General features: G+C 35.1%; 2 protein-coding genes across 3 annotated transcripts; one reads left to right on the forward strand and one right to left on the reverse strand.

The window, feature by feature from the left end:
• Positions 1–5262: 5262 nt before the first annotated feature.
• Positions 5263–10050, forward strand: LOC128547818 (U8 snoRNA-decapping enzyme-like). Of its 2 annotated transcripts, none has more exons than XM_053521082.1 (3): positions 5263–6684; positions 7595–7861; positions 9555–9748. In XM_053521082.1, the coding sequence occupies exons 1-3, from the start codon at positions 6421–6423 to the stop codon at positions 9606–9608; spliced, it is 585 nt and encodes a 194-aa protein (XP_053377057.1). In that variant the 5' UTR covers positions 5263–6420; the 3' UTR covers positions 9609–9748. The 2 variants fall into 2 exon arrangements, with proteins under 2 accessions (XP_053377057.1, XP_053377056.1); XM_053521081.1 differs by having other exon boundaries at positions 5265–6684; positions 9565–10050.
• A 5626-nt stretch (positions 10051–15676) lies between these two features.
• On the reverse strand, positions 15677–22837 carry LOC123530546 (early endosome antigen 1-like). Its single transcript, XM_053520704.1, has 2 exons — positions 16683–22837; positions 15677–16099 (listed from the first exon to the last, which is right to left on the reverse strand). Exons 1-2 carry the CDS (start codon positions 22835–22837, stop codon positions 16090–16092), a joined length of 6165 nt encoding a protein of 2054 aa, XP_053376679.1. The 3' UTR covers positions 15677–16089.
• Between the last annotated feature and the right edge of the window lie 1411 nt (positions 22838–24248).

The raw sequence follows: 24248 nt of genomic DNA on the forward strand, positions 1-24248 counted from the left end.
AATTTATATAAAATATATGTTTTTTTTGGTTTGTTAATACCTTTGCAAGTTAAATCAGAGGTATTTACAAAGTTTAGTAAAACCTGTGGTTTTTGAATTGTCCGGCATTGACCAGTCCTGACCAAGGGTTATAGGTCAAGTGGGGTCAGATTGGCCTAGAAACCTTATTTTATTCACTACTCTTATTGTGTCCCCAGTATTTTGCTATGTTCGACTGAAACGGTCTTGATTCAGACGGTTGATTTTATCATAATGATTGTTAAATTCGCTTTTAAAGTTTTATAAGTTATTTATTTTCAAATAAATATCTTTATGGCGGCGTGACAAAACTGTAGAAATTATACGGAATTGGGACGGCTAACTTAGCTATTGTAACAAAGTGTTTGGAAAGAAAAAAAGATTCTCATTTCCCCCAGTTCCTGCTTTTATTTCATTGTGGACCTATACTTGACATTTTGATAGCAAGGAAATTGTTTGCATTTATAGAAATGTAAACAAACCTTATTACTCATGTGTTTATACACATATTTTAGCTGTCAGTTTGGAAGATACTCCATAGTGATGACCTGTCAGACAAAAATTCTCTTTTAGAAGTAATATGACCCCTACTTTTCTTTGTGTTTTTTATGCCCCCTCTTTGAAGAAGGAGGGGTATATTGTTTTGCAGATGTCGGTCGGCCGGTCTGTATGAGACCAATCCGTTTCCGGATGATAACTCAAAAACGCTTGGGCCTAGGATCATGAAAGTTGATAGGAAGGTTGATCATCACCAGCAGATAACCCGTATTGATTTGATAAGGAGATTGGACATGACCAGCAGATGACCTCTATTGATTTTGAGGTCATTAGGTCAAAGTTCAAGGTCACATTAGCCAGGAACTGTTAAACGGTTTCTGGACGATAACTTGAGAACGCTTTGGTCAAGGATCATGAAAGATGATAGAGAGGTTCATCATGACCAGCAGATGACCCCTATTTGAGGTCAGTAGGTCAAAGGTCAAGGTTACAGTGACCCGGAACATTTAAACCGTTTCCAGACAATACCTTCGGAATGCTTGGGCCTAGGATCACGAAACTTAATAGGGAGGTTGATCATGACCAGCAGATGACCACTGTTGATTTTGAGGTCAATAGGTCAAAGGTGAAGGTCACATTGAACCAGAACAGTAGAACTTTTGTTTACAGTGAGCAAATAATTTCTGTTCCTTGTGCAATTACTGAATACATCAAGGGGGCATTTCGTGTTCGACGAGCTCTTGTTTTTTGTTGTCTTTTTTTAAAATGGGTCTGGCTGTGTGTTACAGCTCTCAGAAGATTGTTAATTTTATATAGAACATACACACCAGAGTCTCAGTGTCACAGATTTGCTTGAAAAATGTTAAGAGTCTAGTTGTCCATAAGTTTGCGTCCTATAGATATACGTTTGTATATATGTGTGTGTCAAACGTATTGAATATTTTCAAGTCATGTATCATTCCACTCGTGTAAGTCGGCGCGTAAGCAATAAATCATTTGTCAAAGAGTTTTATTCACCTTATTTCTTAGAAATGGCTGATTATTAAAAATTTAGCTAAGTTCTTTAATTATATATACAGTAAACCTCGCTTATAAGGAACAGCTTGGGACCTCTAAAAATTGTTCCTTATAACCGAGGTTCCTTATATCCGTATAGCGAACTAATTCCTTGTAACCGAGTTTTGTATAACGAACACAATTTGTATAGCAAACACTATTTGACTGACGTTTGAAAAGGGCCCCGGGTCGACCATGAATCTTTATGTGAGAAAGTTGTGAGTCTAGTACCGGTCCTCTAGAGAGATGGTAAGATAAACTGACTGCGTGTATATGACTGAAATAGCGTTGAAACACGGCGTTTAAACCTAAACTAAGCCAAAATGTATGTCGGTAAGAATGACGTGATTTGTGTTTATTATTGTCGGCTATTTCTATCTTTTTTTTAGGAGAGCACTACATTATGATTATAAGATATGTTGCAGCCCTTACCTTGCTCGGCAGCATGTTATGTGAATAGGCATCAATACTAATATAAAATAAATGTTCAAATAATTAATATAAAAATGTTAAATTAGACTACCAATTAAAATTTAAAAGTAGGATGTTTATGACATACAGTGCATTACGACTAGACAACGGCGCCATACATACGGACTAAAGTGTAAATTATACCTATAGTTTTGCTATTGTCTATTTTAGCACCTGATATAATTTTTACAATTGAAAATTTGGTAAACTGGACTGTTTGCCATTGTTAATCACGCATAATTAACACATTTATTTAGGATAGTATGACATCATGACCGTGTCCACGACTTATTTTCGTTCAGTATTGTTATCATGAAATACCTTATACATGTAGCTCTCAAACATAATCTCGAGTAAATATAAATTAATGGTGATATTATTTATTTTCTTTTTAACATATCCGTGAAATAAAACAAACTAAAGATCATAGAAATGAAATAATATGTGTTTATTCATGTGCATAAAAGCGCGTAAAAGTGCTGACATTACTCGGACGTCATCAGCAATTCTCCTGTTTATTTCCAGTTTTCAATAATTTTTATTCTTTAGGTCTGTTCGCTATAACCGAGGGGTTTTCCATTGAATTTCGTACCTTGGGACTAGAAAAAGTGTTCCTTATAACCGAGTGTTCCTTATAACCGAGTTCCCTATAACCGAGGATTTTTACATTGAATAAAGAAGGAATTAAATCGGGGAAATGAAAAATGTTCCTTATAACCGAGTGTTCCTTATATCCGAGTTCCTTATAAGTGAGGTTTACTGTACATGTCTTATAACATGCAATATTTTTTTTTATTGTAGGTATCCCTCATATACATATACCCCTCGCAACATCCAAAATATGCTAAGATGTATTTATTTGTCAATTGAATAAATTTGTCGGAGCTTGTAACCATTTTGAAACTTCATCGATCATAAATATATTACCACTAAACTCTCAGCAGCGCTACTGTTATAGTAAACCGTAAATAGTTTCGATGAATTTACTGTTATTCAGATTTAATTGTTGACTAAAGCGACAAGGTCTATCAAAGCCTGACTTTAATGCTGATTTTAATTTACAAACTTTAATATCCCGATTTTATTTATTAAAAGCACGAAAGGTTTTAATCAAAAAAGTACGATATATCTCTTTTTTTAGATTTAAGTTTAATTGGTTTTCAGCACTTTTCTGGACTGTACACGCTCCAATTTGAGTTTGACGGAACAGGTGGAAGACTCGTAGAAAGGCAGATCTAACTTCTTGTTTGAAGCGTTCTGTTAACTATGAACATGGAAAGTCCTTTCATTTGTGTCACACACTATTAAATATCTGCACCTTTATATTGAGAACCGGTGCCGACGTTGATGTCCAGCCAAAGTTCACATTTTGGTTGAAGTTTTGATGCTCTTTTTCTTTATCCCTGTAATCAATGGCTTTGCTTCAAACTTATAAAAGTTATTCCTCATCATCACTCGCATTATATGACCTAAGGGCCATAACTCTGGCATCATTATTTCATTAGTTCTGTCCCCTTTTTATCCTGTTTATGAAAAATGGGACGTATTATAACTCTTTTCCGTGGAATAACTATAACCATTAATGGTAATTGACTTTTAACTTGCTATATAGGTAGATGGCGATGAGTAGGATGTTCAGAGCGCTTGAACTGATTCTGTAGATCAAAGTTCAAGGTCACAAATTGAGCTAAAATGTCAAAATTGTCAACCGGAGCATAACTAAACCATGCAAGGTATTGACTTCAAACATGGCATGTAGGTAGATGACGGTGAGAAGATGTGCAGAAGACATGAATCTGGTCTGTAAATTAAAGGCCAAGGTCACATTTGAGCTCAAATGTCAAATTTGTCTTTCATATTTCGTGTTCGGAGCATATCTTATTAACCCAATCAAGGTATTGACTTCCAATTTGGCATGTAGGTAGGTTGTGATGAGATAATGTGCAGAGAATATAAACCAGGGTGGTAGGTCAAAGGCCAAAGTCACATAATTTCGTGTCCAGAGCATAACTTGAAAATGTTTAAGGTATTTACTTGAAACAAAGGAAATAGACAGATGGTAATGAGACGATGTGCAGACTGCAACAATATGCATTCTACATTACAACCCTTTCTCCCCATTACCCCCGCCCCTAAAAATCATTTCGTTTCGTGCCCTTTAGTATTCTGTCCCCACCACCGCACACCCATCCTGCTCACCCCTCACCCCAACCCCCCGCCCTGAATCCACAAACAATCTTTGAATCCTGTAAAAATAGTCCATGAATTATGTCCCATTTATGTGAATTTGTCACTTGACTCAGACTTAAACTATTGTCCAATATCGTCACCCACAAAATGGAGTTAGTTGTAGCTCCAGCTTCCTCAGATGTGTCCAGTTTCATTATCCAGCAACGAAATAATCGAGCGCAAGTGTTTTATGGGATGATTGTGTTTAATAGCTAGTTTAGATGAACAATGAAATTTGAAGTACCAGAAAGATTTAGTTAATTTTAAGCTCCATTTCAAGACGATATCCTTTAAACATGCGGGTCATTATGTTAGGTTTAGCGTCTAATCAGCACTACAAGTCATTTGGCCACCCTCCAACCAGTATTTGTTGGCGGAGGAAGACCACATGTGTCCCTTATGGCAATAGAAGTACAGGCGGTCATCTGAGTAAAACCACCTGTAAACAAGATGATAGAAATCCATATCACAAGAGAAGATTCAAACCCATAGAAGTGAGGGGCGAGTGATTCGAAGATATTGTGCGAGTTTAGGATACAATATTAATCCGAAAACGAAGAGTGCGTTTTTTCGATGCAAAGCTAACACTTATTTTGCTAATATTCATTTAACTTCTGAAGTTATTCACTGCACGTTTGTATACTGTTAAAAGGCCGTGGCATCCATAATTATGGTGTCATTGGTGACGTCACAATTCGGAAATGGAACTTTTGCAAGTTTAATGAGTATGTACGTAATAATTACATTAATTCTTTGCCTTCTTGATTTACTGGGATTTGCGGTTCATCTGAACTTTGATATTGTAACTAAATTGCACCCGACCGTTATTACTGTATCTTGTTTCAATAGTTGGAAATAATCATTAACCATTGTCTCAAGTTTTCCTTTAAATTTGCTATTATTTTGACAGGGGTAAACAACAAAAACAAGTGTATGGTTGTTGTTTAGTATGTCAAAATGAATTCTTTTTTACTTTTGTATAATTTGTGATCTCTCTTGTATAATTTTTGATACAGAATATTTAATGAACTTTAAAAGTGATATAATTAAGTGTACTTTGGAACAAAATACTGTCTAAAAGTTTGATAAATATTTCGTATATTGAGGATATAATTTTGCACGCTTAACAAAAATGAAAAAAAAAAAAAAAAAATTAGTTATCAAAGTTATTCAATTCTTTTAATGAATTTAATCCAGTGATAAAAATTGATGAGCATTTTTGTAGCACCACTTTCTAAATCAGTTTATTTCAATTTCTGCCATTTCTTTCGGGCATATTGACGTGTTTAAAGAGCGCCGAACGCCAGAACGACAGTCTAGCGTATTTGACGTATTGGCGCTATCTACTGTATGAATTGAATATAGGGTATTTATTTACAAAATACCGGAAAACAAAATTACATTAAAGTGTAGGAAAAAGTATGAGTTATTTATATCCAGGCGATAAGAAACCGCCGACAAAACAATTAGAAGCTAACTAACGCTAAAAATACATATATACACAGACATGTTTGTATAATACAAGCGACAAGAAACTAGAGCCAAAGAAAAATCGACAATAAAATTGAACGTCTACAGACCTAAAATACGGAGGAGGTAGGGGAAGGTGGAGGTTGTTACGAGCAAATATATATTGAACTAATCCTTTCCGCATCCAAAACAAGAATGATTTACAAGACGGCGATTGGTTTAATCGCATCACGTGACTAGGGATCTCGATTCTCATTGGCTCTACTTAATTATCTTATCCACGATGCTACCTTCTATTGTATGCGTCATAAACTTAATTGAATCATAAAACATAGAACTTTAATAGAAAATACAAATGGTAAACAAATACCTAAATCCTTTTATATAAGTTAATATAAAATTTATTTACGCGATACCATGGAGTTTTGGCGCGTTCGCGCTCTACAAAGTTGCCAACACGCCAGACAGAACGAAATGGCAGAAAGTAGTAAAATGCATTCTTGTTTATTTTGTATCTAATTCTATTCAGTTTTTTTATATTAAACTGTGCAAACCTTAGTTCTTAACTTATGAAGATAAAAATGAATGTTTTATAAATGCTACAGAAAAGATAATACGTATAATAAAATGTCCCTGCAGTCTGTTTTGAATGCAAATAAAACCATTTAAATGTTCTGAATGAGCAAGCGCTTTACTTATTTTCGACAGCTAAAAGGGAACTCTGACAGACAGGATATTGAGACTGAAGAAGAACGCTGGGGAAATCTTGCAAAATATGCTCCATATGGTCGCCACGGAGACACTAAGAATGATTTTACGATAATTCCAAGGCAGGAAGCATATACAAAGTATTTCGATTATGAACATGTGGCACATGCAATGTTCTATGCTAGAGATGATAGAGTTCTATGGTACAAACAGCCAGCAAGGGCAGCTGTTTTAGTAAGTATTGGAAAAGTTTTGCATTTTCGTCAATGGTTCGTTGAGGCTGTTGCTTTGGTTACATTTAGTTAGATTTGGTTAGACACATTTTAGGTCAAGGCCTGAGTAGAACCACCGGTCGTAAGCCAGCTGGATGATATCTTCACATGAAGAATTCTACGACACTGGCGAGAGTTCGAATCTGATTAAGGGTCAATGAGCTTAACCTCTCGGCTACTGAGACCTCTTTTTTAGGGCGAAGTTTACAGTGACTATGCAATTTAATTTATTCAGATCTGCTTGGAAATGTGTCAATAACGCATGTTTTTTTTTTCAATTTTGAAATGTCTTCAGAATCTCAAGAGTTTGGTTGGTGCGAGAGCATAAAGGTATTCCGAGGAAGTTTGCAAATGATAACATTTATGTTTATTTTAGTGCTCTTACATTTTAAGATATATGTATTGAACATAACGGCTTGTTGCCAAGAGTCATATAAAATAAAATCTATAAGATCCTTAAACTGAGAAGCGTTGAACGCAATGAAACAAGCCAGTTCTAGTATCGGTTTAATCGAGTCTGTGAAAGGTAAGGAAGGGGGCCTCCGTGGCCGAGTGGTTAAGGTCGCTGACTTCAAATCACTTGCTCCTCATCGATGTGAGTTCGAGCCTCACTCGGGGCTTTGAATTCTTCATGTGAGGAAGCCATCCAGCTGGCTTACGGAATGTCGGTGGTTCTACCCAGGTGCCGCTCGTAAAGAAGTAATGCACGGAGGGGCACCTGGGGTCTTCCCCCACCATTAAAGCTGGAAAGTCGCCATTTCATGTGTCGGTGCGACGTTAAATCCAACCAAAAAAAAAAAAAAAAAAAAAAAAGAAAGGTAAGGAAATATTCCACACATATCAGCATCCTTATTGCCTTTGTCTTCACACAGATGCAAATGCGTTTTGACGAACGTCTTGGTTTTCCTGGTGGTCATGTCAACAATGGAGAAGATACCGTGACTGGTCTTAATCGAAAGATGCAAGAAAAAATTGGCCTTGATATCAATAGATATGGTTTCACAGAAAACAATTACGTTGTGACATATATACATGACAAAAAGAAATTTGTATTACACTTTTTTGCAAAGAAAATATCCTCTGAGGAATTGAAGGACATTGAGTGTAACTGTGTTTACGCGCAGGAATATGGCCGGGAGGTATGTGCCTTTTATATATTTCTGTATGGTTTTTTGTTCTTCTGCTTGTCTCTACGGCTGTATTTGTGTCCTAGTGTCTCTCTGTCATAGATTTTTGTTCGGACCACTCGTAATCTTGTTAACACATCAGTCAAATTTTACGAAGGACGAGAGTCCAGATTTATTGTCTATTATAGCAACATTTTCTTTAGAACGAATAATTATTATTAGAGATGGAATATACAATACCCACGCTGTCCGAGCACCTGCTTAGGTGGAACTCTTCTATATTGTAAAATTGACTAGAAGTAACAACATACTAAATAGCTATTTTTCTTTACTCTATATAAAATTGACATATGTGCACACATCATTTTCAATATCTGTAACTTACATATTCTTGAAGAATATTGTCAGTGCTGACTCCGAATCAAAAGAAAAGTGTTGGTCATTTTTGATGCAAGAAAAATATTTTCGTTCAAACACAAGCTGCAAAATCAACTAAAAACTGAGACCTTATATTGTAGCAGTAGTGTATGATCTAAGTATCCATGACACATTTTGGTACATTATTAAAATTTTATGACAATGCTACCTACATGTCCAGCATAGATCTGTCATGTCCAGCATAGATATGTCATGTAAAACTGCCCGCCGTTACATGACTGAAATACTGTTGAAAAACGGCGTTAAACCCAAAGCAATCAAAAACCAAAAATCTGTCATATGATTTCAGCAAAATATTGCAAAGAAAGTAAGAAAAAATAGCTCTATAAAGCAAATTTGAATCCACTATTTTGCGTCATATTCCTATTTAGTGTCTGTATGCCTGGACTTCGTGATGAGCTTCCCTTTAATAAATATATCGCAGAAATATTAAGCACCCACGAATAATTATATCACTGAAATTTTGAGCCAAACACGCGGAAATAATGAACCACACATAAGTATTTCACAGAAATAATTAGCTAAACGCGAAAAAAGTATATCACAGAAAAAAGAACCACATGGGAATAAATATAGAGCTACCATGGGAATAATAAGCAATACGTGACTAGATATATCATAGAAGTAGTGACCCATTCACGAATATACCTATGTCACAGTTGTAGTGCCTAATATACATTGGAGACGTGTTAGGTCTGTTGCTAGGGTTGCGGGGGCAGGAGGAGGAGGCATAGTGCACGGATTTTTACATTACTAACATTTATCGACAGAAAGAACATGCGACGGCACAAAAATAGGTTCCTTTTTTTAATCTGCAAATATTTTATTACATCGAATTATCGGTTTGATTTTACTACATCCCTGTCCCTGTCCTTCTAGCTTGAAAAGTTTGGATCATAAATAATAAGTTTTCATACAAGCCATTGCGTAGTTTTTGGAAAAGCAGTTAAGTTTGATGAAAGCTCTAGCACAAGGAAAAGGCAGTGAAATATAAAGCCTTCTAGAATGTAGCAAGGAGGGCGGGAATGCATTTCTGTATAAAGATGGATTAGTAAGAGTGTCAAAGATATTTTTCAGAAATATAGCATAATTATAATGTAATTCAATTTTAATATCGCATTTGATGATAATACTCTCTGTAAATACATAATGCTTGTCTGCATTCATTATCAAAATAACTAAAAAGGATGCACTAAGTCTAGTACAAGATAGAAGAGAGAAAAAAAACAACAGAAAATTTACATGACATTTTAATGATGACTTGCAGTCTTTTTCAGGCTCTAGGTTGCGTTCGACCACATTTATATACGAAAGACGATAATATCAAAGGATTCCCGGCGTTTTTGTGTGGCCAGTTTGCGGGAAACGCTAAAGAGGAGCTGCTTTTTGGACTAGTACACGCACAGCTCTTTACCCAGCAGGAAACAAAACAAATTTTAAAGTTTTCCGACGAAATGTGTAATAATATTAATTTGTTATAATACTTTTATATTTGTCTCTATTCAAAACATTAATGTACTATATATACTCAATTGAACGCCGTGTCTGATCATTTGTAATTCGTAGAATTTATAATTGATAAAGTAAGGATGGCCAGAATGTGATACTAGCTACGATATGCAATGATATGTGCACAGTCAACATCCGGTCGAAAACTGGCAAGTTTTTGGGATCAAATGTTGGCGCGTGTCTGCAAGTTTGTCAGACCGTCCGTCCATCAATCCGTCCGACTTGTTCCATTAGTATCATTGTCATACATAAATAAATTTGCATAAATAAAGCTGCTTTCAACAGTCTAATTAAATTTCGCTACAGAAAAAAAACTGTCCTTCTATGTGAACTATCAGAAGCAGGTTTAAGGCACACAGTTACTGGAAAATAACAAGGAAAATATATATCTGCTAACATCCACCTCTAACAGCATTCCCAATGCTTTTATATTGTTATGAAAAAGCATGTTTTTGACCTGGTATGGGAGTGAGAATCGGGTATTCATTTTCTTAGTTAGAGGATATCACAATAAACGTCCAGTAAGTGTTTTTGTTGCTCACCAGTCAGTGACAGTATCCCACTTGTTCTTTCATTTGTTTTAATCTTATTTTATTTTTAGTTTGTCTTTAAATTCTTTTGTGTCAATAGATATAACTTCTATAAGCAGCCCTGATTAATAAACCGGGAGGCTGTGGGTTAGAACCCTGGCCACGCCATGCAAATGACGTACAAGTAGCTCCATCACCTGGTGCTTTCTTAAGAGGATAGTTCTAGAACTAGTCGGCCCAGTGTCTGAATAATGTGACGTCGTCGCGTGAGTGGAACCATGCTCTGTCTACTTTTTTTAAACGTGGCGAAAATCGCTTCCAAAGTTTAACTCTCGTCTAGTTTCTTTATTTCTGGGCGAAAAAAGATAATAAATATATCTACTTGTTCCTTGCGTTTAGTTCTTTCAGACTGTAAATGATTTTAAATCCATTTCGTTTTTACTTTTCTGCAATTATACATTTTTCACTTTGGAGATTGAGCAAATTTGACAAAAATAAAAAAAAATGTTAAAGGTGTATTGCTGTATCGGGAGGTAGAGCACTGTACATTTACAAAGTTGGACATAGAGCAAGATAATATTTGTTACAATTGTATATTAAAAATTGGGCAAGAGCTCTGAAACAGTAATAATATTACAGTCGCTGTTCTCATTTTGAAGTTAAAGGAAGACAGGGTTTGGTTTTAGTATCGTCAAACTGACACAATATTATAGACCATATTACAACTTTTAAGATTTTCATTGTGTAGAAGAACTCTAGGTGCATTATTTTTGGCACGGGTGGATACCTGGGTATACGACTTCCTTCATGTCGGCTGGATGGCTTCTTCACATGAAAAAGCGAGGTTTCAAACAGTATTTCAACAATTTTTACCATGCTGTCCAGATTGTTCAGAGTTAACTCAACTGCTACGCTACAGACATAATTGGCTGTTAAACTAAGCATATTGGTCGTAATTATTTGTATATGTGTGTTCGTAAAACCCTATCGTAATATTGTGTTAAACAACAACAAAAAGATTTTGAAGTTCAATTACTCATTGACCGCAATAATTATTATCAACAATGAACAACATATCTAAAATATTTTTAGTCGTAAATATTCTACATGTATTTGCCAAATACAACTAGCTTTTCATTACGCTGAGTAAGATTTTCTATGTTTTGTTATCAGTTAGCATTAAGTTTGACATAATACTAATCATTATAACAATACCTAATCACATTGTCTTTGCAATTAAATATTCTCAGTAATAACTGTATTCTTTCACAAAACAACAGTTTTTATATTATGTTCAATTTCTGCATGTAACAAAATGTGTTATTCATGTCTCTTTAAGCTATTAGTATAGGTGGTTTGTACGGCGTCCATCGTTCATCTTTCTGCGTCAGCAATGTACTTGAATTCTTCTCCTCTGAAAGTACTGGTTACATTTATATCAAAACTTGGTCAGTAGAATTTTGAGATACATCTCTATCAAGTTTGATCAAATGGTTAATCTTGGCCTCCTTAAGGACCGCCAGAGAGAAAAAATAAGAAAAACATTTAAAGAACTTCCCTTGAACCTCTTGATGGATCTTCATCAGACTTAGTCTGTAGCATTATTATAACATCCTCTCCCAAATTTGTTCAAATGGGGACGATTGGTGTCTTTGAAGGGTTACCAGAACTAAAATTAGAAATGCCTTTAAATTATTTCTTCTCATGAACCACTTGATGGATCTTCTACAAACTTGATTTGTAGCATCATTATAAGATTCTTCACCAAAGTTTTTCTGTTGGGGACATTTGGTCCCTTTCAGGGGCTGTTAGATTTCAAAATAGAAATACCTTTAAACGACTTCTCATGAACCACTTCAATGATGGATATTCACCAAACTTCGTCAAGATCAGAATAAGGCCATTTCTCAAATTTGTTTGATTAAGGGCAATTTGTCCCTTTTAGGGGCAAACTAGAGGTACAAATAGAAATACTTTCTTGTCATAAAACCGCTTGACGGATCTTCATCAGAGATGGCCAGTGGCATCATTGGAAGGCTCTCTTTCAATTTTATTCAAACGGAGGCTGTTTGCTCATTCTAGGGCTAAAATTAAATCTACCTTTAATGACTACTTCTAATGAACCACTCAATGGATTGTCATCATTCTCGGTCCGTAGCATGTTTATAAGGTCCCTTCATTTGTTTTTAATTGTGGGTTGGGGTGGGGGCGCTTGGCCGTTTAAAGGGCCACTAGACCTAAAGCTACAAATGCTCTTAAATGACTACTTCTCAACCGGTTGATGGATCTTTATTAAACTTTTATTAGGTCCTTTAACAAATTTATTCAATTAGTGTGGCCTCTTTTAGGCTGCCAGGGTCAAAAATAGAGATATCTTTTACTAAATTCATTTCTAACTCCTGAATGGGTCTTCATAAAACCTTGTCTAGAGCATCATTATAAGGTCCTTTACCATGTTATGTCTTATAGTCAAATAGGGACACTTTGGCCCTTCTAGGGACCACTAGAGTTAAAGAAGAAATAATTTTGAGTGATTTCTTCCGATGTGATTTGGTGCGTGACAGCAAAATGATGATAAAAAATAATGACCAGCTTAAAAACTTTTCACCAAACCTAGTTAGAAGCAAAGTCAGATGGTTAAGGTTTTCTTCAGTTTTAGGATCATTTAGGCCTCATGTGAACTTTTCACATAATTCTGACAATTAAATCAAGGCTCAAAGATATTACATCGCAAATAATATATCCCGGTCATACCTTTCATACTAATCTTATTGTATATATTCATTTTATTTTCTGCATGTCGTACTCAAAACTGGTGGCATACATTTCAACTTAATACCCAGTATCATAACCGGTATCATAACCAGAATTCATAGCATTAATTTTGTAAGTAAACATTTGTAGTCAGCACATACGAGGGATGTCCGAAAAAAATTGCTTATTTCTATCTGGAGACTTCAAATTTCAAGTTAGCCCAAAAGGGCTCATTTCATGCCCTCGAAGTACTCCCCGTGGCTAGAAATGCAAAGTTTCAGCCGATGTATCCACTTCTTGAAGGCGTCACGGTACGCTGATTTGGGCACAGTAATAAGATATTGTCATGTAGAAGACGGACATGTTTAAAACCAGTGGCAGGGTGTCGTTTCTGATAATACTTTTTCAGTTTCTTCAGTACTACGTCTTTGTAGTACTTTTCGGTGATGCTTTTGCCCTTTTTCACCGGCACTTTTATTGCGACTCCTTCACCAGAGAAGAAGATTGCATACAAAACCTTCTTTGCACTCAAAGAACGTTTGGCAATTATTGGGCGTTTGCTGTGTTTAGTGGCCAAGATCTTATTGCTAACCTTTCTGACGGGCTCAAAATAATGGACCCAGGTTTCATCACCTGTGACGACATTGGCAAACTGCTTTTTGTCATATTTTGGAAACATTTGAAGCAGCTTTTTGGCCACTTTAACCCATTGCCTCTTTTGCTCATCAGTCAACAGATGTGGCACCCTTCTAGCAGAAATCTTTCTGACTTTCAAATGCGTCTTCAAAATAAGGTGAACCGTGATATGCCTACCTTTCGTGCAATATCACGAACTGTAAATCTGACATCTCCTTCAATGATTTCCTTTATTTTGGAAACGATTTCTTTACGAGATGCAGATTTTGGCCTACCTGATTTCGGTGCATTTTTGATGGACTCTACACCACACTCAAATTTCTTTTTCCACCGCCGAACTGTGTCATAAGACACACAAGAAGGTCCATAGGCAGTAGAAAGTTCAGTCATCAGCTGCTTCAAAGAACAACCAAGTTTAGAGCGAGCTTTGATGTAAGCCCGTATTTCATCTTTCCTGTCGACGCTTCTACCAACCATTTTTACTACAGTGGTCAATGATTGCGTGTATTCAAATGGCAAATTTTATGTCTTACACTTAGTCTAACATGTACATTTATACACCGTTGTGTAGGTATTGAATAATCCTATACAGGTAGGTATTGGTTTTTATCGTGCCCCGCGTGGATATCGAGCTAGAGGACAATAAGCAATTCATATCGAACACTCCTCGTATGTTTCATATTCGGTACAGTTACATCATATGATACTTTAATAGTTTTGTGGCATTGACTTTGATTCACACCAACCATTTGCAATAAGTACTGACTACTTGAAATGCTAAGAAACATCTATTCTCTCTCACAAACACAATCGTTATTAATATTCCTCACAGTTTCTTCATGTACGTACTTTCATTTAGCCTCCATTTGAATTTCACCATTGCATTCCCTATTTGATTTCTCTGGTGACAAGGGTTGCAAGTTAAATGATAGGAGTTTTGTGTCTGGTTGTAGGGATTCTGTACTGCCAGTTCTTGTTGTCCTACAAATGCTGCAGTCAGCAAAATTTCCATAGCTAAAAACGTGTCTTGGTTTTATTTCTACTGCTCTTAATAGGCAATAACTTACTATCGCAAATTTGCTTTACGGAAACATGTTTGCAAATATCGCTGTTATATTCAGTGGTATTTCTCAAAATACAGTTTCAGAATGACGAAACTAGTTTCTATCCGAAATACACATTACTAAAGGTTTGTAGCAAATCTTGCATGTATTATCTTGCCTATATCTTGACAAAGCTACGTGTTTGTATAAGAAATGAAATGATAAAATAATTAATCTAAGTAATCTCATCTATGCATGTCGTGTAGATAGACATTCTAAGTGTATTTCAAAATGCTACACCTATGCCTATCCGCCATATTTTGTTGTGATCACATACATGTAACTTTTAAAATGTAGTTGGAGCATTTCTGGATTAAGTTACCTGGAGATAAAACACTCCTTTACAAAGTCTAATTATGATCACATGATGTTAGTTTATATGCACGGTTGGTCAGAATAATTTTAAACATTACAGTGCTTTAAGTCCTGAAGAGTACTTTAATCGTTACTCTTACATTCAAACAGAGAACATGGAGCAAAGTATTACGCAGGATCTTCCTCTATGATGTCAAAAGTTACGTTTTCTTGTTCCAGAACGATAGAGCTCGGCTAGACAAACAAAATGATGTAAAAATTTCATTATTTTTCAAAACAATGGAGATAGAGCACTATAAGGATCAGGCGACGGCGTGGTTGGGTATCATGCCGCCTGTCCAGGCGTGATATTCCAGTGCGGCAATACTATAAAGTTGGGCATTGTGTTCACTATTACAAGTAGACTAAAAATGTTGAAAAAGCTTTATACGCCCACAGACGCACGTACGCTCGTATACCTGAACGTATGCATATATGCACGCATGTATGCACACGCGTGCACGCTCATACTGACAAATGAACGAAGTTAAAAAGAACACGGATTGATGCAAGGGAGGGTTTAATAGGAGAGTTTATATTCAAGTACATAAAATCAGCACACAGCAACCATCACTTTACCACGCTACTGAGAATTTGTATTTGTCATTGTACTTTTACATGTAGAAAAGATTAGCTTAATTACTTAATGAAATAATACTTTGTTAGATATAAATATAACTTTAAGAAATGACACTTTATTCATTCGCAGACAAAAATTATCTTCTTTTCATAATTATTTATACATAAAATTTAATCTTAGAAGTATTTCATCTTTTAGAAACGAAATCTCATTTTTCATATTTCAGTAGTTGTTGAACATGTAATTATTGTCATTGGTTCGTCAGCAGCAAAAGTTGCCAATGTTGACTGTTCTTGGGCAAAGTCAAAGTCCATATTTCGTATCGCTCATGTCGTCCTAAGCAATTCTGAAATGATAAGCATAATAATTGTATTGTAACTATTTTCAAACTTTAAGGATTTATATAGAGGGAACCATTTCTTGTATCTTTCATTTTAAATTTTATTTTCGTATAGAATTTAATCATTAAAGATAAAAAGTAAAGGTAGATTTTCCGGAAGCACAGACCACACCAAACACAGTCATAGATTCATGCACCGCACAATGCACGCACGCAACAAAAAAGAAAGAAAAGAAACCGTAACGGAAAAATATTGCAGACTGGTTCCCTTTTTAAAAAATCCAACGAGTACAATTTAATTACATGAAAAATACAGGAAAGTATAAATGTCTGGAGCCAAAACATCCAAAACTTTCATATTAAATACTAATAAGGACTTCAGTTAACGTGGAAAGATACTTGCCCAGGCAATCTTCCGTGAATGCCAGTTGTTGACACGCGACATGTAAACATATATCCGTATTACGATAAACTTTCATTTCAGCCTCTTAGCAGCATTAAATCTTGATTCCAGAAAACTTCATTGTTTATCATGAATCAGTTTGTAACTTTAATGTTTCAGAATGTCATATAATCAAATAGAACTTACGGTTTTTCTGGAATTCTAAGTTCATCAGTCAGTTTTTTAATCCTTTTCTCCAAAGTCACTTTTTTCTTTTTTAAAGCCTTTAATGTTTTACGAACATCTGCCTTTTTCATCCTGTTGTTGACAATATCCAGTTTTCTTCTTAATGTGGCTAACCTTGCATTGAAACTTATGAAGTCGGATTCTCCGTCTTCTTGAATTTGTTTTAACTCCTCTGACAGACCAGAAATTCGTTTCTTTAATATTTCCTTATCTTCTTTCAAATATTTACGCTTTTCCTTATTGATTGTTTGAGATAACATCAACTCGAGCTTTTCTAAATAAGACTTTAACTTTTCTACCCGATCGCTAATTTTCATTTCTCCAAAGTTTTTGAGACGTTTGTTGGAGTCATCTTTAGCCACAATTGCTTTGGTCTTAACTTTAAGTTTATTTTCGAGTATAGACTTCTTTTTTTTCTGTCTATTAAGCTTATCTTCTGTGTTTGAAATTCTATTCGTTATTTTTCGATGTTTGTCATTTAGTTCTTTTAATTTCTGAAGGTGACTTTGTTTGCCGTCTGATTCAGAACGAGTGTCAGTTTTGTCTTGTTTGTTACTTTTATCAGGCTTCATATCATTATTGTTATTGCCTGACCGCTCATCCTTTTTCTCATTGTCTTTTCTTTCGCTAGTTAATTGTCTGATTCTTTTCTCAACAATTTCCTTCTTTTTCAACAATGTCCTTCTTACAGGCTTTTCTTTCGTGTCAGAAAGTTTTCCGTTAATTTTATCTAATTTATTTTGTAATATTGCAAGTCGTTCCTTTACAGATTTTGCCTCCATTTCATCTGCATCGTCGTCCCCATTAATTCTCTTTTTTAGTCGACGGATTTTACTAGCTGTATCATCTATCTGCTTTTGTAAAGTATCTCTCTCACGTTTGTCATTGGTTGCAGACAGAACCTGTCGCAATTTTTTTAATTCCTTTATCAGCTGTTTTAACTTTTCTTCATCTGTTTGGTCCTGTTCTCGATTTTTACTTTTGTCTGTTTTGGAACTTTTGTAAGGATTGTTGTTTTGTTTTTTCTTCTTTGGCTTCTCGTCCTTTTTTGTGTTGTTTTCTTTTCCGCTAGTTAATTGTCTGATTCTGTTCTCTACAATTTCTTTCTTTTCCAACAATGTCCTTCTTTCAGGCTTTCCTTTCGTGTCAGAAAGTCTTTCGTTAATTTTATCTAATTTATTTTGTAATATTGCAAGTCGTTCCTTTACAGATTTTGCCTCCATTTCATCTGCATCGTCGTCACCATTAATTCTCCTTTTTAGTCGGCGGATTTTACTATCTGTATCATCTATCTGCTTTTGTAAAGTATCTCTCTCACGTTTGTCATTGGTTGCAGACAGAACCTGTCGCAATTTTTTTAATTCCTTTATCAGCTGTTTTAACTTTTCTTCATCTGTTTGGTCCTGCTGTCGATTTTTACTTTTGTCTGTTTTGGAACTTTTGTAAGGCTTATTGTTTTGTTTTTTCTTGTTTGGCTTCTCGTCCTTTTTTGTGTTGTTTTCTTTTCCGCTAGTTAATTGTCTGATTCTGTTCTCTACAATTTCTTTCTTTTCCAACAATGTCCTTCTTACAGGTTTTTCTTTCGTGTCAGAAAGTTTTCCGTTAATTTTATCTAATTTATTTTGTAATATTGCAAGTCGTTCCTTTACAGATTTTGCCTCCATTTCATCTGCATCGTCGTCACCATTAATTCTCTTTTTTAGTCGACGGATTTTACTATCTGTATCATCTATCTGCTTTTGTAAAGTATCTCTCTCACGTTTGTCATTGGTTGCAGACAGAACCTTTCGCAATTTTTTTAATTCCTTTATCAGCTGTTTTAACTTTTCTTCAACTGTTTGGTCTTGTTCTCGATTTTTACTTTTGTCTGTTTTGGAACTTTTGTAAGGCTTATTGTTTTGTTTTTTCTTGTTTGGCTTCTCGTCCTTTTTTGTGTTGTTTTCTTTTCCGCTAGTTAATTGTCTGATTCTGTTCTCTACAATTTCTTTCTTTTCCAACAATGTCCTTCTTTCAGGCTTTCCTTTCGTGTCAGAAAGTCTTTCGTTAATTCTATCTAATTTATTTTGTAATATTGCAAGTCGTTCCTTAACAGATTTTGCCTCCATTTCATCTGCATCGTCGTCACCATTAATTCTCCTTTTTAGTCGACGGATTTTACTATCTTTATCATTTATCTGCTTTTGTAAAGTATCTCTCTCACGTTTGTCATTGGTTGCAGACAGAAGCTGTCGCAATTTTTTAAATTCCTTTATCAGCTGTTTTAACTTTTCTTCATCTGTTTGGTCCTGTTCTCGATTTTTACTTTTGTCTGTTTTGGAACTTTTGTAAGGCTTGTTGTTTTGTTTTTTCTTCTTTGGCTTTTCGTCCTTTTTTGTGTTGTTTTCTTTTCCGCTAGTTAATTGTCTGATTCTGTTCTCTACAATTTCTTTCTTTTCCAACAATGTCCTTCTTTCAGGTTTTCCTTTCGTGTCAGAAAGTCGTTCGTTAATTCTATCTAATTTATTTTGTAATATTGCAAGTCGTTCCTTTACAGATTTTGCCTCCATTTTATCTGCATCGTCGTCACCATTAATTCTCCTTTTTAGTCGACGGATTTTACTATCTGTATCATCTATCTGCTTTTGTAAAGTATCTCTCTCACGTTTGTCATTGGTTGCAGACAGAAGCTGTCGCAATTTTTTTAATTCATTTATCAGCTGTTTTAACTTTTCTTCATCTGTTTGGTCTTGTTCTCGATTTTTACTTTTGTCTGTTTTGGAACTTTTGTAAGGCTTATTGTTTTGTTTTTTCTTGTTTGGCTTCTCGTCCTTTTTTGTGTTGTTTTCTTTTCCGCTAGTTAATTGTCTGATTCTGTTCTCTACAATTTCTTTCTTTTCCAACAATGTCCTTCTTTCAGGCTTTCCTTTCGTGTCAGAAAGTCTTTCGTTAATTCTATCTAATTTATTTTGTAATATTGCAAGTCGTTCCTTTACAGATTTTGCCACCATTTCATCTGCATTGTCGTCACTATTAATTCTCCTTTTTAATCGGCGAATTTTACTATCTTTATCATCTATCTGCTTTTGTAAAGTATCTCTCTCACGTTTGTCATTGGTTGCAGACAGAACCTGCCGCAATGTCTTTAATTCCTTTATCAGCTGTTTTATCTTTTCTTCATCTGTTTGGTCCTTTTCTCGATTTTTACTTTTGTCTGTTTTGGAACTTTTGTAAGGCTTGTTGTTTTGTTTTTTCTTTTTTGGCTTCTCGTCCTTTTTTGTGTCGTTTTCTTTTCCGCTAGTTAATTGTCTGATTCTGTTCTCTACAATTTCTTTCTTTTCCAACAATGTCCTTCTTTCAGGCTTTCCCTTCGTGTCGGAAAGTCTTTCGTTAATTCTATCCAATTTATTTTGTAATATTGCAAGTCGTTCCTTTACAGATTTTGCCTCCATTTCATCTGCATTGTCGTCACCATTAATTCTCCTTTTTAATCGGCGAATTTTACTATCTTTATTATCTATCTGCTTTTGTAAAGTATCTCTCTCACGTTTGTCATTGGTTGCAGACAGAACCTGTCGCAATGTCTTTAATTCCTTTATCAGCTGTTTTAACTTTTCTTCATCTGTTTGGTCCTGTTCTCGATTTTTACTTTTGTCTGTTTTGGAACTTTTGTAAGGCTTGTTGTTTTGTTTTTTCTTCTTTGGCTTCTCGTCCTTTTTTGTGTTGTCTTCTTTTTTGCTAGTTAATCGTCTGATTCTGTTCTCTACAATTTCCTTCCTTTTCAACAATGTCCTTCTTACGGGCTTTTCGTTCGTGTCAGAAAGTCTTTTGTTAATTTTATCTAATTTATTTTGTAATATTGCAAGTCGTTCCTTTACATATTTTGCCTCCATTTTATCTGCATTGTCTTCACCATTAATTCTCCTTTTTAATCGGCGAATTTTACTATCTGTTTTATCTATCTGCTTTTGTAAAGTATCTCTCTCACGTTTGTCATTGGTTGCAGACAGAATCTGTCGCAATGTCTTTATTTCCTTTATCAGCTGTTTTAACCTTTCTTCATCTGTTTGGTCTTGTTCTCGATTTTTACTTTTGTCTGTTTTGGAACTTTTATAAGGCTTATTGTTTTGTTTTTTCTTGTTTGGCTTCTCGTCCTTTTTTGTGTTGCCTTCTTTTTCGCTAGTTAATCGTATGATTCTGTTCTCTACAATTTCCTTCTTTTTCAACAATGTCCTTCTTACAGGCTTGTATTTCGTGTCAGAAAGTCTTTTGTTAATTTTATCTGATTTATTTTGTAATATTGCAAGTCGTTCCTTTGCAGATTTTGCATCCATTTCATTATCTCTAACTCTGCTCCTATTTTCTCCGTCCTTACTGCCAGTTAAGCGTTCGATGCGTTTCTCGAGGTTTTTCTTCTTTTCCAATAAAACCTTTTTGACTGACTTATCTGTTGTTCTCGAAAGTTTGTTATATATTGTTTTAAGTCTCCTTCGCAGGTCTGAAAGTCGTTCTTTTACAGTTTTCCTGTTTTTGACTTTGCTATCTTTATCCAAGTTTATTCGTCTTCTCAAAAGCCGTATTTTTGTTTCAAGCATTTCTATTCGATATCTCAATGATTTTTTTTTCTCAACGTCCTTAATCTCAGAACGAAGTTTTTGTTTTCGTCTCAATTCCTTCACTAACCGTTTTAATTTTTCCGCATCAGTTTCGGTTTGTTTCTTATTGGCTTGATTGCTGATTTCATTATAATCATTATCTTTGCTCTTTTCTTCTTTGTTACCATCGTTGTCCTTACTGGAAGTCAAGCGCCTGATTCGTTTTTCAACTTTGTCCTTCTTTTCCAATAAAACATTTTTTGCAGACTTATTTGTTGCTCTCGAAAGTTTTCTATTTATTGTTCTAAGTCTCCTTCGCAGATTTGAAAGTCGTTCTTTCTCTGTTTTTCCGTCCTTGTCCTCGTTAATTTCATCCACATTTGTTCGTTTTTTCAAAAGCCGTATTCTTGTTTCAAGCATTTCTATTTGAGAGTTCAATGATTTTTTTCCCTCAACGTCCTTAATCTCAGAACGAAGTTTTTGTTTTCGTCTCAATTTCTTCACTAACCGTTTTAAATTTTCCGCATCAGTTTCGGTTTGTTTCCTATTGGTTTCGTCATTATCATTACCTCTATCTGTGCTCTTTTTTTCTTTGTTACCATCGTTACTCTTACTGCTAGTCAAGCGTTGGATTCGTTTTTCAACTTTGTCCTTCTTTTCTAATAAAACATTTTTTGCAGACTTATTTGTTGCTCTCGAAAGTTTTTTATTTATTGTTCTAAGTCTCCTTCGCAGATTTGAAAGTCGTTCTTTCACTGTTTTTCCGTCCTTGTCCTCGTTATCTTCATCCACATTTGTTCGTTTTTTCAAAAGCCGTATTCTTGTTTCAAGCATTTCTATTTGATAGTTCAATGATTTTTTTCCCTCAACGTCCTTAATCTCAGAAAGAAGTTTTTGTTTTCGTCTCAATTTCTTCACTAACCGTTTTAATTTTTCCGCATCAGTTTCGGTTTGTTTCCTATTGGTATCATTATCATTATCATTTTCTCTATCTGTGCGCTTTTTTTCTTTGTTACCATCGTTGCTCTTACTGCCAGTCAAGCGTCGGATTCGTTTTTCAACTTTGTCCTTCTTTTCCAATAAAACCTTTTTTGCAGACTTACTTGTTGCCCTCGAAAGTTCTTTGTTTATTGTTCTTAATCTCCTTCGCAGATTTGAAAGTCGCTCTTTCACAATTTTCCCGTCCTTGTCCTCGTCACCTTCATCTACATTTGTTCGTTTTTTCAGAGGGCGTATCTTACTGCCAGTCAATCGTCTGATTCGTTTTTCAACTTTTTCCTTCTTTTCTAATAAATTCTTTTTGACAGACTTATCTGTTGCTCTCGAAAGTTTCTTGTTTATTGTTTTAAGTTTCCTACGCAGAGTTGAAAGTCGTTCTTTTAATGTTTTCCTGTCTTTCTCCTCATTACTGTTATCAGAATTTCGTCGTTTTTTCAAACGAAGTATTCTATTTTCAAGTATTTCTATTTCAAAATTTAAGAACTTCAATTGACTTTTGTCTTTGGTTCCAGAAAGAGCGTTTTTAAGCTGTTTTAGCTGTATCATTAATTGCCTTATGTTCTTTTTATTAGATTTGTTCTGTCGTGAACCACGGTTTTTCTTTCTGTTTATTCGTTTAACAACTTTTTCTTTTTTAACTTTTAGCTTTATTTTCTTAACAATATTTTGTTCTTTAATGTTCATAAATTTGTTTAGTATCTTTTCTATTTTTCTGTTTATTCTTTTTATTTTTCTTTCCTTTAAAACGTCCCTTGTTTTTACGACATCTCCCTGTTTCTCGCGTAAATTTCTTATTATTTTTTTTAAATTACGTACTCTTGTCCTTAGGAATTCATCTTCGTCAGTTTTTGAATCAGAATCCTGCTGTATATAACGTGAATCATTTTCTTTTTCAGAATTACGCTTTGATGTCTGAAATTTTGAAATTTGACCATTACAACAATTTTCCTGCCTAGGATTGTAAACTTTGGTACCACAACACGCTGAGAGATTTCCATGTTTCCGATATTTTGTCTTCCCATCGCAGCAAACATACATTGATGGATTATAACTATTTGTTTCACAACACTGTGTAGTTTCTCCTGAAACTTTGCTCTGCACAAATTTATTGCAACATATTTCTTTCCGACTGTCGTATGTTTCTGTCACATCGCAACAGGCGTCATCGCTTGGCGTTGTTTTCAAAACAACGTGTCCTTTGCAGCAGAGGTATTTTGAAGGATCAAACGGCATACTGGAACAGCAACCAGTTTCACTGGCAAACTCTGATTGTCCACAACATGATTGATTTCTTGTGCTTCGAGAGAAAATGACATTGTCACAACAGAACTGTTTGGTAGAATCATACGTTTGAGTATCACAACATAAAACATGGCTGATGTCTACATTGTCTGGAACTTGCCATACATTATTGTTGCAGCACACTTCTTTTCTAGAGTTGTATGGTTTGTTTCCGCAACACATAGTGTCCCCTGCTGACCGTTTTTGGTGTAACTCTTCTCCGCAACAAATGTATGTGTTCATATCATATACATCGTCTCCACAACACTGTGAATTATAGCCATATATAAGTCGTCTTCTCTTTGATTTGCAACATATTTGTCTTTGGACATTAAACAAACGTTTTCCACAACATGCACATGGTGATGACTGTGGTACTTTTCTAGGACGGCCATCGCAACAGGCTTTTTTTGAAAGATCTATTTGCTTCTTCCCGCAACAACAAGAATTGTCTCCATATTTTCGAGCCATTATCCTACCATTACAGCAAACAGACGTATCTTCATTGAAACGTGGTATAATTTTGTCTCTTTTGGTGCATTTAAAACATGTTCTGTCGAAAGTTATGCTTCCGCAGCAAACTGTCGCATTACCAGATCTAGATCTGAGTTTGTCATCACAGCATATTTTCTCTCTCGGATCAAATGCTTTGTTCCCACAACATTCCATATAAATA

This window comes from Mercenaria mercenaria, chromosome 13 (assembly GCF_021730395.1).
Source record: "Mercenaria mercenaria strain notata chromosome 13, MADL_Memer_1, whole genome shotgun sequence".
NCBI lineage: Eukaryota > Metazoa > Mollusca > Bivalvia > Venerida > Veneridae > Mercenaria > Mercenaria mercenaria.